The sequence below is a fragment of the Furipterus horrens genome, unplaced genomic scaffold, assembly GCF_987537825.1.
Source record: "Furipterus horrens unplaced genomic scaffold, mFurHor1.1.pri manual_scaffold_5, whole genome shotgun sequence".
Lineage (NCBI taxonomy): Eukaryota > Metazoa > Chordata > Mammalia > Chiroptera > Furipteridae > Furipterus > Furipterus horrens.
In genome coordinates this window covers 97,244,626-97,259,042 of record NW_028327175.1, presented here as the reverse complement: position 1 = coordinate 97,259,042, position 14,417 = coordinate 97,244,626, and the positions used below count along the sequence as shown (strand labels likewise).

The 14,417-nt window shown below is 38.0% G+C and overlaps 1 protein-coding gene across 7 annotated transcripts in view; it reads right to left on the bottom strand.

Annotated features, from left to right (window-relative positions):
* GTF2I (general transcription factor IIi) overlaps window positions 1-14,417 on the bottom strand; it is a 130,601-nt gene that overhangs the window by 62,841 nt on the left and 53,343 nt on the right. For all 7 annotated transcript variants that reach the window (XM_090276898.1, XM_090276899.1, XM_090276895.1 and 4 more), the window contains 3 exons: window positions 13,204-13,258; window positions 12,656-12,699; window positions 7,239-7,316 (listed from right to left, as the gene is read on the bottom strand). In XM_090276898.1, coding sequence (XP_090133024.1) covers window positions 7,239-7,316; window positions 12,656-12,699; window positions 13,204-13,258 — 177 coding nt within the window. The remainder of the gene's footprint in view (window positions 1-7,238; window positions 7,317-12,655; window positions 12,700-13,203; window positions 13,259-14,417) is intronic.

Here is a 14,417-nt window from a genome sequence, read left to right as displayed (position 1 = left end):
ACAGATTAACCCACAGAGGCAGCTGGACATTTCTGCACTACTACAGCTCATAGGACAAGAGAAATCAGTAAGGATATAATGGATTTGTACCACTTTATCAACCAACCTTAACAAAATTAAATGAAATTAGTTAAAGAATGTCCTCTAAGCACAAAAAGAAATAAACTAAAAATCAGTAACAGAAAGACATCTGAAAAGTCCAGAAGTATAGAGAAATTAAAACTATACACTTCTCCGTAAACCACAGGACAAAGAGGAAACCGCAAGAGGAATTAGAAAATATTTTGAATTGAATGAAAATACACAAAGTTTATGGGGTATTGCTAAATTAATGCTTAAGAGGGGAGTTTATGGCATTAAATGCTTATACTGGAAAAGACCTCAAATCAATTATTTCAGCTTCTATCTTAAGAAACAAAGTAAAAACAAAAATAAAGCAAGCAGGGAAAAAAAAAGCATAAGAGCAAAAAATCACAAAATAAAAGCTGGACCATTGAGGAAAAATATTTTTTGAGAAACTATAGAGCTGGACCAATGGTTCTCTATTAGAAATGATACTGTTCCCCAGGAGAAATGGCAATGTCTAGACACATTTTTAATTCTCATAATTAGGAAGTTGCTACTGATATCTCTCTAGTGGTTAGAGGTCACGGAGTTTACTAAACATCCTACAATACATAGCATATGACAGATAGCAACACTTAACTATTTAATCTAAATATCTATATTGTCAAGCTTGACGAACCTGAGCTATACCAACCAAGAAAAAAGGACACAAATTACAAAACTGGAAATGAGGGATCACAATAAACCCTTACAAACATTAAAATGAAAAATACCTTAAAGACAAAATATACAAATCCCTTAAAGGATACAATGTACTGAATCATTCAAGAAGAAACACATAAACTGAATGGTCATATAACTATTAAAAGACACCTAAAAATTAACCAAGTAGGGACCTGACCGGTGTGGCTCAATTTGTTGGAGTGACCTCCTGTGGACCAAAAAGTCGTGGGTCCAATTCCTGGTCAGGGCACAAACCCAGGTTGCAGTTAGATCAGGGCACGTGAGAAGGCAGCTCTCACTTAAGTTTTTCTTTCTCTTCCCCTCCTTTTCCCCTCGCCTCTCTCTCCCTCTTTCCCTGGCTCCCTCCTCTCTAAAAGCAATTAAACAAATGTCCTCAAGTAAAGATAAAAAATACAAATAAATAAATAAAAATTAACCAAGTAGGGTTTATCCCAGGAATACCTGGATGATTCAACACTTGGAAATTAATTGTCAATTACCATGTGAACATTCTAAACTAGAAAAACCAGGTAATCACCTCAACAGATGCAATAAAAAACTTTCACAAGCATCCAATCACCATAAAAACTCTTACTGACACAAATCAATGAAAACCCCACAGCTATCATACTGAGATTTTCTTCTAAAACTGTGAACAAGATAGGATTGTCTGCTTTCACTACTCCAATTCAACATAACACTAGATGATCCCAGCCAGTACAATTAACACAAGAAAGAAAAAAGAAAATCAATAACAACGTCTGTTTAGAAAATCCAAAAGATTTTACCCAAAGTTGCTAGAACTAGTAAGTGAATTTTAACTAGGTCACAAAATACAAGGTCAGCACATAAAAATCTATTGTAGTTAGCAATAAATAGTTGGAAGCTGAAATGTAAAAGAACAGTACCACTTACTAACACCAAAAAACACTTATTTAGATATTAACCTCACAAAGTATATACAAGATCTCTATTCTGAAAACAATGCACTGATGAAAGAAATCAAGGAAGAGCTAAAGAGTTAAGATATATATGCCATGCTCATGATTTATTAGATTCTATATTAAAATATTCAAGCCAAGTTAGTCTACAGATTCAGCACAACTGTCATTAAAATCCCCAAAGGAGTTTTTAACCAATCAACAAGTTGATTTTTAAAATTCATATGAAAAGGTAAGGAGCTAAAATAGGCAAAATAATATTGAAAAAACAATTTTGAAGGACTCTCACAATATGATTTCAAGACAATGTAATTCTGGCTAAAGGACAGACACAGAGATCATTGTATTAGGATATACTCAAGAAACTGACAGAGATAATAAAGGTAATGCAATGGAAAAAGAACAGCCTTTTCAACAGATGATGCTGGGAAAAAAATATTCCTATGTATGAGTTTAATCTCATTTTCTTGCAAACTGTACAAAACCTAGGTCTAAATGATCACATTCCCATGTGTAAAACTATAAAAAGTTTTATAAAACAAGAAATATCTCTGTGACATTGGATCCAGCTAAGATTTCTTAGCTATGATACTTAAGCACAATCCCTATAAGAAAAAAAACATAAATTTGCAAATCACACAACAAAGAAATTTTACTCAGACTTCTGGCCAAGATGGAGGCATAGACAGACATGCTGCATCTCCCTCCACAACAAAGAAAAAATACAACTACCTCAAAACTAGAAACAACCAGAAGTTCCAGAAAATCAAGCTGCATGGAAGTCCAGCAAACAAAGATATAAAGAAGAAATACTCATCCAGACAGTTAGGAGGGGAGAAGCCGGGGTGGACAGGACGAAGTGTGGTGGTGTCAGCAGCGGCGGTAATGGCAGGCTGGCAGAAAGCACAGTTACACGTCTTAAGAAGTGAGGAGGGGACACCTGGGGAGTGTTGCCAGCTCCTCACCAGACTCTGGGGAAAAATCAAGCCTCATTGTTTTTGATGTGCAAACCAGTGGGGGATGGGACAGAGGAAGAAACTGCTAGTGTCTAAGCAGAGTCCACTTGTTTAAAGGGCCCCCACGGTCCTAGAATGTCCATAGACCCATCCACTATGGAAACAACAGCACGGGCAACAGCGAGAGAGGCACCAGTCCCATACGGAAGTGGGAGAAGTGCCTGGAAAAGGGGCGAGTGCTGGGCAGGCGGCATTGTTCCTTCTCAGACCCCTCCCCCACATACAGCACCACAATGTGGTGAAACAGGTCGTCTGTTACTGACGAATCCCTAAGGCTCTGCCCCTTACAACCTAACAGGAGCAACAGCTCTACCTAAGACACAGATACAAACACACACAGGAGACCTCTGGCCAAGATGCGAGGCCTAGACTGCCACTCTCCATCTCCCTCCACAACTAAGAAGGAATACAACTACCACAAAACCAGAAATAACCAGAAGTTCCAGAACATAAAGCTACATGGAAGTTCAACATACAAAGTTATAAAGAAATGGTGCTCGTCCAGACGGGTAGGAGGGGCAAAGCCGGGGCAGAGAGGTCAAGTTGTGCTGACAGCAGCAGCAGTGGCGGTGACAGCGGCAGCGGGACTGCGGTAAGCACAGATACCCGTATTTAAGGGGAGGTGAGAAGCACCTGGGGAGCACCACCAGCTGCAGACCAGACCAGTCAGCTTGTGATTCCAAAGCCGGGAAAGGCAGACCTCCATTGTCTTGGACTGTGAGGCCTAAAGGGGGTAGGGACAGAGGAGGCGGCTCCCAGTCTCAAAGAGGAGAGTGAATGGCAGGAATCCATCTTGGACCCTCACCCCCCGCAGAAAACACCACAGCATGGTGAGATGATGGGTTGCCCGGTTGTGATGAGTGCACGGGGCTCCGCCCCCTATAGCATAGGAGGTGTGATAGCCCTGCCCAGGAAGCAAAGATAAACACAAAACGGTCAGGATGGTACAGATCATGATAGAGATCCCAGTGACACAGCTGACCAGACAGCAAATATCTAATCTAAGGAAGCGGCAGATAGGAAATCAGTTCAGGGCTTTGGTTATGAAAATGCTTACAGACCTAACAGCAGATCTTAAACAAGATGGGGAAGGAATGAAGGCTAGTCCTGCTGAAATGAACAAAAACACATACAAAACTAGTGGTGAGGGCAAGAAAACCAGGGATCAAATCAACAAATCAGAACATAGGGAAGGAACAGTCAACCAGTGCATTAAGAGGAAATGAGAAGTGAGGAATATGAGGAGAGGCTCAGAAACCTATGGGACAGCGATAAGCGGGCCAACAACCAAATCATAGGGCTGCCAGAAGGTGAAGAAGAACTAGAAATTGAAAGATTATGTGAAAAAATAATGAAGCAGAACTTCCCTAACTTGGGGAAGGAAATAGACTTACAGGTCCAGGAAGCACAGAGAGTTCCAAACAAACTGGACCCAGGGAGAACCACACCAAGACACATTATGATCAAAATGTCAAAAATTAAGGATAAAGAGAGAATCTTAAAAGCAACAAGAGAGAAGAAGAGAATTACATACAAAAGGGCCCCAATAAGACTATCAGCTGACTTCTCAAAAGAAACTCTGCAGGCAACAAGGGACTGGCAAGAAATATTCAAAGGAATGAATAGCAAAAACCTACAACCACAATTACTCTATCCAGTGAAGCTGTCATTCAGAATAGAAGGGTAGAGAAAGTGCTTTCAAGACAAAGTAAAACTGAAGGAAATCATCAGCTCCAAACCACTGTTATATGAGATGTTAAACGGACTTGTTTAGAAGTAGGAGGAACAAAAGTATGAACATTAAAATGAAAACTGTATCACAACAACCAACAACAGAATCTAGGGAATCGAAACAAAAGCAAACTAAATAGGCAACAAGAATGGGAAAAGAATTATAGGTATGAAGAACATTATGGGGACAGGTCAATGGGGAGGGGGATGGTACAGGAATTAAGAAGCATAGTAGGAGGTAGTGGAGTAGACAGGAAGATGTTGAGAAGAACTACATGCACAACCAATGGGCATGGACTAAGGGCAGGGGGAACAACTGGAAGGGTGGAGGTCACTGGGTGGAGGGGAACAAAGGGAAAAGAAATTGGGACAACTGTAACAGCATAATCAATAAAGCATATTTTTAAAAAAGAACTTTTATTCAGAATACAAAAGGAACTGTCAAAATTCAATTATTAAGAAAAATATACAAACTGCATGAACTTTATCTCTCAAATCGCTCAATTTAAAAAACAAAACAAAACAAAAAATGTTGTCTAGCTCCCACCTTCTTCAACTGCATTTAAGATATTATCATTTCAGACAATCTTTCCCCTCTCATATGTCTGATTTCCAGCTTTATTACTCAGGCATCACCTTAAAATAACTCACACTCCCAATTTCAAAAGGAAACAAGAAAAAAAAAGCTTCTATAATCATGGTTGACATAACAAAAATGTTAAAAAAAAATTCTAGCCCTGGCTGGTGTGGCTCAATGGGTTGAGTGACAGCCTGAGAATGAGAGGGTCAACGGTTCAATTCTCGGTCAGGGCACATGCCTGGGTTGCAGGTCAGGTCCCCCGTTGGGGAAGCAAATATCACATTGACGTTTTTCTCCCTTTCTCCCTCCCTTCTCCTCTCTCTAAAAATAAATAAATAAAATCTTTAAAGAAAAGACAATATTAAAAACAAAGGTAAACTTATTATTTCACAACTTAATCTGTTGGGGGAAAAAAGAGAATATTAAACAGTATTTTAAAAATTCATGCATATTTTAAGGTACCAACAACTGCTATGAAGGCTAAATATTTTCCAAAGTTTTAACTTCTTAATTAAAAACCCTCAAATTTATCTCACTTTTTTAGCCATGCAATTCCTAATTTCACAAGCAATAACTGTTCAAAACTGACAGATAAAAATCATGAAATTCACTATGAAACAGTTTAACATATTTATATAAGTATTCATCCACATGATTACAAACCAGAATAAATTAATCCATAACACTTTTATAATATTCCAGAACTGATAATGGTTTATCTTTTTAATTGAACTAAATCTATTATACAAATGCATATTAAAACCAAAATGAGATATCATAAGACACTCAATAAAATGGCAAGAAAGAATTAAGACTGATCATATAAGTGTTGACAAGGATGTAAAGCAACTAGAACTATCACACACTTCTGAAGGAAATGTAAAATTGTACATGCACTGTGCAAAGCAGTTTGGCAGTTTCTTAAAAAGTTGAATACCTACCATAAGTCCCAGCTATTCCATATCTAGGAATCTACTCAAGAGAAATGAAGGCATATTTCCACACAAAAATTCACAGCAGCTTTATTTTCTAATACCCAAACGGAAACAACCAAACATCCACCAATAAACAAAAGGTACAAACAAATTTCAGTATAACCATACAATAGAATAATTCTCAGTAATAAAATGGAATTAGCTATTGATATATGTGACACCATGGGTGAATTTCAAAACAATTATATGGAAAGAAGGAATTCGCAGCAACCTCCTCCCCCATAAAACAGTACATACTTGTTGATGATTCCATTTATATAAATCTCTAAAAAATGGAAACTAATTTAAAATGATAGAAAACATCAGTGCTTGCTTGGGGACAGCAGTAAATTGACAAAAGGACACAAGAAAACTTGGAGGTTACTAACATTTCATTATCTTGATTGCAGTGAAGATGGTTTGATAGGCATATACAAAAAATCTAATCAGAGTTTACTCTTTAAATGGTTGGATGTACTTTATACATGCATAAAAATTAAACTTACTATTAACTCTAGAAAACATTCTAAACTAAAATCCATTAAGGCTTAAAAGAAAACTTCATTTTGAAATTACAATCTTTAATTCCTTCCTCATAATCAAGCAAAAAGATATGTAACAAGAAGTAGCTAAAACATTCCTGTCTTACCTTTTATAGATTTTTAAGATAATGATAATGTTTGTAGTTGTTTTTGTTGCACAAAACTATTAAAGTTTAAATGCTTGAGCCAAATAGCTCAGTTGGTTAGAGCATCCACCCAATATACCAAGGCTGTGTGTTCTATCCCAGTCAGAGCACATACAAGAATCAACCAATGAATACATATACTGTATAGTGGAACAAGTAAATGTTTTCTCTCCCTCTCTAAAATTAATTTTTTAAACATTAAAAAAAAAGATATTAAAGTTTCAGAAGACCATTCGTTCCTTGCAAATATTACAAACTGGAACTGAATTCTAAACTGTCCCACTTTTGCTTTACCTTTTAAGGATATTAATGGCTATTTTACATTTCCCTTGTAATTGTTTTGAGTTTATTGTACTGCCTCATTTTTTAAATCTATTTTACTCTACTGATATATTACAAGTAAATATGCCAATCAAGGAACAATAAATAAAAAGTATTTAAAGAACTCAGGCAATTGGTAAATTAAATTTTTCACCACTAATAAATTTTGGAAAGAAAAATTGTATTAGATAGGATTACCTTGAATGTTATATTGATAGTAATCAGGATCTTCTGATTCTTCCTTTACTGTCACAGCGGCCATATCCAAGGAAATACCTGTAAAAGCAAATAAAATATGATTATACTTCCGGGCATTCAGTTAAATGGTACAGAGAAATCTCTTCTGCTTTCCTAATAATACAGTGTAATGCATACAAATTTTAAAGACTTTGAAAGGACAAAAGTAGGCTAGGTGGGGGGGAGGGGCAGGGATGATCTAAAACCCAACCTAGACAAAGTGTTAACTACGATTAATACTCTGGGATTATTTGCTGCTAATTTTTTCTCTAACAGTTCTTATATTTGGAATTAAAAGAAAACAAGCCACACTGTAGTCATTCATTATTAAAAATACTTTTGCTAGGCGGTAGGTGGGGCAGGGAAGAGCAACAGGGGAAAATTGGGACAACTGTAACAACAGAACAACAATTTTAAAAAAATCTTTTACCACCCACTGAAAATTACTTGTGAGCATCAGCTTTAAGGACTTGCTATTTCACAGTAAAGATGGTATAACTTTTACCAATTTTAATAATGAGATACACTGATTTTCTTTTTCTCCTAAAAATTCCTTTGTTAACAAGGGTACGAAAACACAGTGTTTTGCATAATACTTTGCCCACAATCGGGCTGGATAATCTGAAGTGGACTTTTGTAACCAGATATAAAATAACTCGTGTTATACAATTCCACATATAGTATTTATACTTTATATGATATTTAAATTGAAAAGTTTTATGAAAGAATCTTAACAAAATCTTTAATAAATCCTCATTAAAGATATATTCCCTATATACAGGGTGGGGCAAAAGTAGATTTGCAGTTGTTCATATGGAAAACAATATAACGATTAATAAATAATAATACAAGAGTAAACTGTTTCATGTACTCACAACTGTAAACTCACATAAAAATAACTTATTTACTTTTAGAGAGAGGGAGGAAAAAAGAGAGGGAGAGAAATATTAATGTGTGGCGCGCCCCCAACTGGGGACACCTGGCCTGCAACGCAGGCATGTGCCCTGACTGGGAACCAAACCAGCGACCCTTTGGTTTGCAGGCTGGTGCTCAATCCACTGAGCCACACCAGCCAGAGCTGTAAACCTACTTTTACCCCACTCTGTATTGTTAAAAAATGGGGTGAAGCCCTGTCTGGGTGAGTCAGTAGGTTAGAGTGTCACCTAGTACACCAAAAGGCTGCGGGTTCGAGAACTAGTCAGGTCGCATACCTAAGTTGTGGGGTGATGGCTTCAATCCCCAGTCCAGGTGCGTACGGGAGACAACCGATCAATTCCCCCCGCCCCCCTGCAATTCCTCTCTCAGGTGAGATTTTTTTTTTTAAAGGGTGAAAAAGGTAAAGGGACTAAGAAGTACAAATTGGCAATTACTGAACAGTCACAGGGATGTGAAGTACAGCATAGGGAACAACTGCAATAATATTGTTAATAACTAGATATGGTGTTGGAGGTACTGCACTTATTTATGGGGGTAAAAATCACTTCATAAGTTATGGAAGTATCAGTTTAACCACTAGGATATATACTTGAAACTAATATAATGCTGAATATCAACTGTAATTGAAAAAAATTTTAGTAATTAAAAAATAAATATCCCTTGCTGGGCAGTCTAATAGGGCTAGACTGTAGGGGCTTTCAGAAAAAAGAAAAAAGATGCTGATTTCATCATATGATTGCAGGAGTAGATAAAACTCTGATAGCTTTAAGAAATAAACAACAAGCCCTGGCTGGTGTGGCTCAGTGGACTGAATGGCCTGCAAACCAAAAAGGTCAGTGGTTCAATTCCTTGTCAGGGCACATGCCTGGGCTGTAGGCCAGGCCCCCAGTTGGGGGCGTGCGAGAGGCAACAGATTAATTTATCTCTTGCACATAGATGTTTCTCTCCTCTTTCTCCCTCCTTTCCCCTCTCTGTGATAATAAGTAAATAAAATCTTTGGAAAAAAAATACTGTAAACAGCCATTTTTCACTGCTAATCACAGAGGCTAATGATAAAACATAACCAATGCTCTTTGAAAGTTATATATTACTTTTAAAAACTGAAGTTGCAAAATGCCATCCTGGGACTTCCAGTCAAGATGGAGCCATAGACAGACACGCTGCGTCTCCCTCCACAACTAAGAAGGAACACAACTACCTCAAAACTAGAAACAACCAGAAGTTCCAGAAAATCAAAGTGCATGCAAGTCCAGCAAACAAAGATACAAAGAAGAAATACTCATCCAGACAGGTAGGAGGGGTGGAGTTGGGACAGAGAGGACATGGTGTGGTGGCGGCAGCAGCAGCAGCAAGCCGGTAGAAAGCGCAGTCACACGTTTTAAAAAGTCAGGAGGGGACACCTGGGGAGCGTTCCCAGCTCCTCACCGGACCTCAAAGCTCATGGTTCCAGCATTGGGGAAAATCAATCCTCATTGCTTCTGACTATGCAGACCAGTGGGGTTTAGGTGGAGGCAGAAACTGCAGGTCTCAGCCGAGTCCGCTTGTTTAAAGGGCTCTCATGGTCCTAGAATGTCTGCAGACCCACCCATTCTGGGACCGATGGCCAGGACAGCAGCTAGAGAGGCACCAGTCTGGTGTGGAAATGGGAGAGGTGCCTGGAAAAGGGGCGAGTGCTGGGCACGTGGCATTGTTCCCTCTCGAACCCCTCCCCAACGTGTAGGGCCACAACGTGGTGAAACAGGTGGACCTGTACTGACAATCCCTGAGGCTCCGCCCCTTACAACGTAACAGGAGCAACAGCTCTACCTGGAACGCAGAGGCAAACAAACACAGGAGCCTGTCAAAATGAGGAGACTGAGAAACATGCCCAAAAGGGGGAACGGATCAAGGTTCCAGTGGGAAAACTAAGCGAGGAGGAGATAGCCAACCTAACAGATGAGGAGACAGACAACCTAACAGATGCAGAATTCAAAACACTGGTGATAAAAAGATGCTCACAGGCTTGACAGATATGCTTGAGTACGGCAAATGCATAAGGGAAGAAGTGAAGGCTATGCTAAGTGAAACGAAGGAAATCCACACAAAACCAATGGTGAAGGGAAGGAAAGTGGGGTTAAAACCAATGATTAGGAACATAAGGAAGAAAAAACAGTCAGGCAGTGCAGAATGAGGAAGCAAGAATTGAAAAAAATGAGGAAAACTTCCCAAATTTTGCGAAGGAGATGGACATACAGGTCTGGGAAGCACGGAGGGTCCCAGGGGCGCTGGACCCAGAGGGGACCACACCAGGATGCATCATGACTGAGATGCCAAAGGTGAAAGATAAAGACAGAGTCCTTGCAGCAGCAAGAGAGAGGTGGAGAGCTGCCTGCAGGGGGGTGCCTATAGGACTATCAGCTGATTTCTCACGAGAACACTTTGCAGGCAGGAAGGGACTGGCAAGGAGTATTCAATGTGATGAAAAGCAACCTGCAACCAGGATTATCTATCCAGCAAAGCTATCATTTGGAATGGAAGGGCAGATGAAGTGCTTCCCAGACAAGGTAAAGCTAAAGGAGTTCATCATCACCAAGCCATTATTATATGAAATATCAAAGGGACTTATTTAAGAAAAATAAGATCAAAACTATGAACACTAAAATGACAACAAACTCACAACTATCAACAACAGAATATAAAAAATAAAAACAAAATCCAACTAAGCAAACCAGAATAGGAACAGAATCATAGGTATGGGGATCATTTGGAGGGTTATCAGCTGGGAGGGGAAGGGGGAGAAATGGGGAAATGGTGCAGGAATTAAGAAGCATAATTGGTTGGTACAAAATAGACAGGGGGAAGTTAGGAATAATATAGGAAGTCTGGGCTGCTGTGGCTCAGTGGACTGAGCATTGGCCTGCGAGCCAAGTGTCGCTGGTTCGATTCCCAGTCAGGGCACATGACTAGGTTGCACCTCAGGTCCCCAGTTGTGGGCTGAGTGAGAGGCAACCACACAGTGATGTTTCTCTCCCTCTCTTTCTCCTTTCCCCTTTCTCTAAAAATAAATAAACAAATAAGTTATTTAAAAAACAATATACAGGAAAGGGTGAAGCCAAAGAACTTATATGCACAACCCATGGACATGAACTAAGGGGGGTGGGACTGCTGGGGGCAGGTGGATACTGGGCAGAGGGGAGCAAAGGGGAAAAAAATTGGAACTACTGTAACAACATAATCAATAAAATATACTTAAAAAAAAAAAGATATGGAGAAACTGAAACCCTCATACACTACTGCTAAGAATGGTGCAGCCATTTGGGAAAACAGTTTGCCGGTAGCTCATGTTAAGCACAAAATTACCATGGAAACAGCAATTCACTCCTAGCTATTCACCCAAAAGAAACGAAGCCATATTTCCACACAAAGACAAAAATGTGGATGGTCACAGCAGTGGTATTCAAAACAACAAAAAAGTGGAAACAACTTAGATGTCTATCAAATGGTACATGGATAAAGAAAAGGTAGTATATCCGTACAATGGAATAATATTCAGGTATGAATTATTTAAACACACTATATTTTTTGAAAATGAGCCTCAAAACATGATGCAGAGTAAAAGAAGTAAAATGTAAAAACATTATGTATTGTTTGATTGCATTTGTATTAAATGTCTATTAAACTTGAATTAGTGGTGGGTACAGGGATTAACTCAAAATGGGAACTAGGTTTCTAGTTGGGATAATGGAAATGTTCTAAAATTAAGACTGTGGTGACCACTGCAAAACTCTGTATACCTACTAAACATCACTGAATTATACACTTAAGATGGGTAAATTCTGTGGAATATAAATTATATCTGAATAAAGTTATGCAAGAAAGTCTGTATAAAATAACATTACAAACGTAACATTCAAAAATAAGGAAGCAGCCCTGGCTGAAATGGCTCAGTGAATTGAGCACCGGCCTGTAAACTAAAAGGTCACCAGTTAGATTCTCAGTAAGGGCATATGCCTGGGCTGCGGGCCAGGTCCCAGGTTGGGGGCAATTGAGAGGTAACCTATTGCACACACAGATGTTTCTCTACATCTCTCTAAAAATTAATAAAATCTTTGAAAAAACATAAAGGGAGCAAATAGCAAGAAAAAAAAAGCTTAAGAGTTAGAAACAGTTTCCTTTGAGAAAAGAAAATGGGAGTGTGCAAATGAAAAAGGAGAATAAGAGAGTATTATATTGATTTTTGTAAAAAGCACTATAGAACTGGGTAAATTTTACATTATTATTTCTGTATAACTGAAAAAAACTATTAATAAGTTTTATCTACAAATGTGTAATTAGCAACAAGCTTCTAGCTGCCATTTATTAAATAAATGACTATCTTTTGAGGTTTTGAGTCAAAATATAACCTACTAAATTAAAAGGCTTCCTTAAACTTTGTAATTAATTCTAAAAGCACTAGTACGTACCAGAATCTTCTGTGGGTTCAGTTTTCACTTTGATAGGGCCACAACTGAAAGAAAAGGAGGCGCTGCATTGGTGAGGGCCACTCACACAGTATTCAAGTGCGTTGGGTCTCAGTATAAAATCACTCACCTGACCAAGATGAATGCAAAACTGACTCAACTTTAAAATTTACATATTTCTTTTGCATAAATATGACTTGTCCACTGAATTTAGTACTTTAATTCCAATTGAATTTTCTGTGTGTGTGGGTGGTTGAGTATTAACAAAATAATACAGTAGCATATTAACTTTCAAATTCCATTTTACTTATAAGGCCTTTCTATCTACAATTTGATCACTGGACAATCACATGAGTTTCACCCAGGAACTAATTTCATTCAGAACTAGTAAGTTAAAAACTGTAACTTCACAGGATTCCCAAATGATTCAGTTGCATATTAAACTTCAAAATGTGTGACACAGGCTTTTTTAATATTCTCATAACTCAATAATCCAAAAACTAAAACTTGGTGAAGTGTGCAAGTTAATTAGTACTAATGAAATTTTTTACCTTCCACCTGGAGATAGCATTGACCTTTCAGCATCTGTTACCATCACACGACCACCTATATGTACAAAAAAATTAGATTTAAGTTCTAGCAACACTACAAGTATGACTAATACTCTCAAAGGTCCTAAATATAAATGAACTGGGAGAGGGGAGCTCACGGCTCTGGGTCATACTAGAATGATTATTGCATTAGTTTATAAAAGTGTCCTTTGTTCTCCCTTACAAGGAAGATAATTAGGGATGACAATAATCTAACAGTTTCCATTCCCTCACCCACAGCACCCTCCCTTTAATGAAAAAGCTCTTACTTTTATCAGTGAAACAAATACAGCAACATACTCTTACTCCAGTAATATAGAATAAGACTCTACTGATGTATAACAATAAAGATTTCTATTAAGAGTAGATCTGGCTCTGAAAAACTGGAAAACAGGGACTACTGACCAGTACATGGTTTCTTTCTAGAATGATGAAAATGTTCTGAAATAATACTGTATAGCAGTGATAGTTGTACATCTTGTAAATATACTAAAACCCAATGAACTGTACACTTCAACATCATAAATTTTATGTTAAGAAAGAAAGAAAGAAGGAGGGAGGGAGGGAAAGAAAAAAGCTGCCCCCACCAAATGCTGATGAAGATGTGGTCTCATACACTGCTAGTGGGAACGGAACAGTCATGTAAAAAAAAAAACAGTCTGGCAGTTTCTTAAAAAGTTAAATGCATATAGCTACCATATGACCTAACCATTCCAACTTTACATATTTGCCAGAGAGAATGAAAATATTTGTCCACATGAAGACTTGTACTCAAATATTCATTGCACTTTCTTTTATAACAGCCACATAATGGAAAACTAGAATTTCATGGACAGGTGAATGACTAAACAAATTTTAGTGTATCAATACAATGGAATACTACCCAGCAATTTAGAAAAATGAACTACTGATATATGAAACAATATGTAAGTCAAACAAAAAAAAGTACATACTATAGGACTCCATTTATATAAAATACCTAGAAAATGCAAACAAATCTGGAGTGACATCAAGATCAGTGGTTAGGAGAAGAGGGTTGGAAGGACCAGAGGGAGGAATTTCCCAGGCATGTGAGGGTACTTTGGGGTAAAAGATGTATTCACTATATTGATTGTAGTGATGATTTCACAGTGTCAAAACTTATCAAACTGCACACACTTTAAACATGTGTGGTT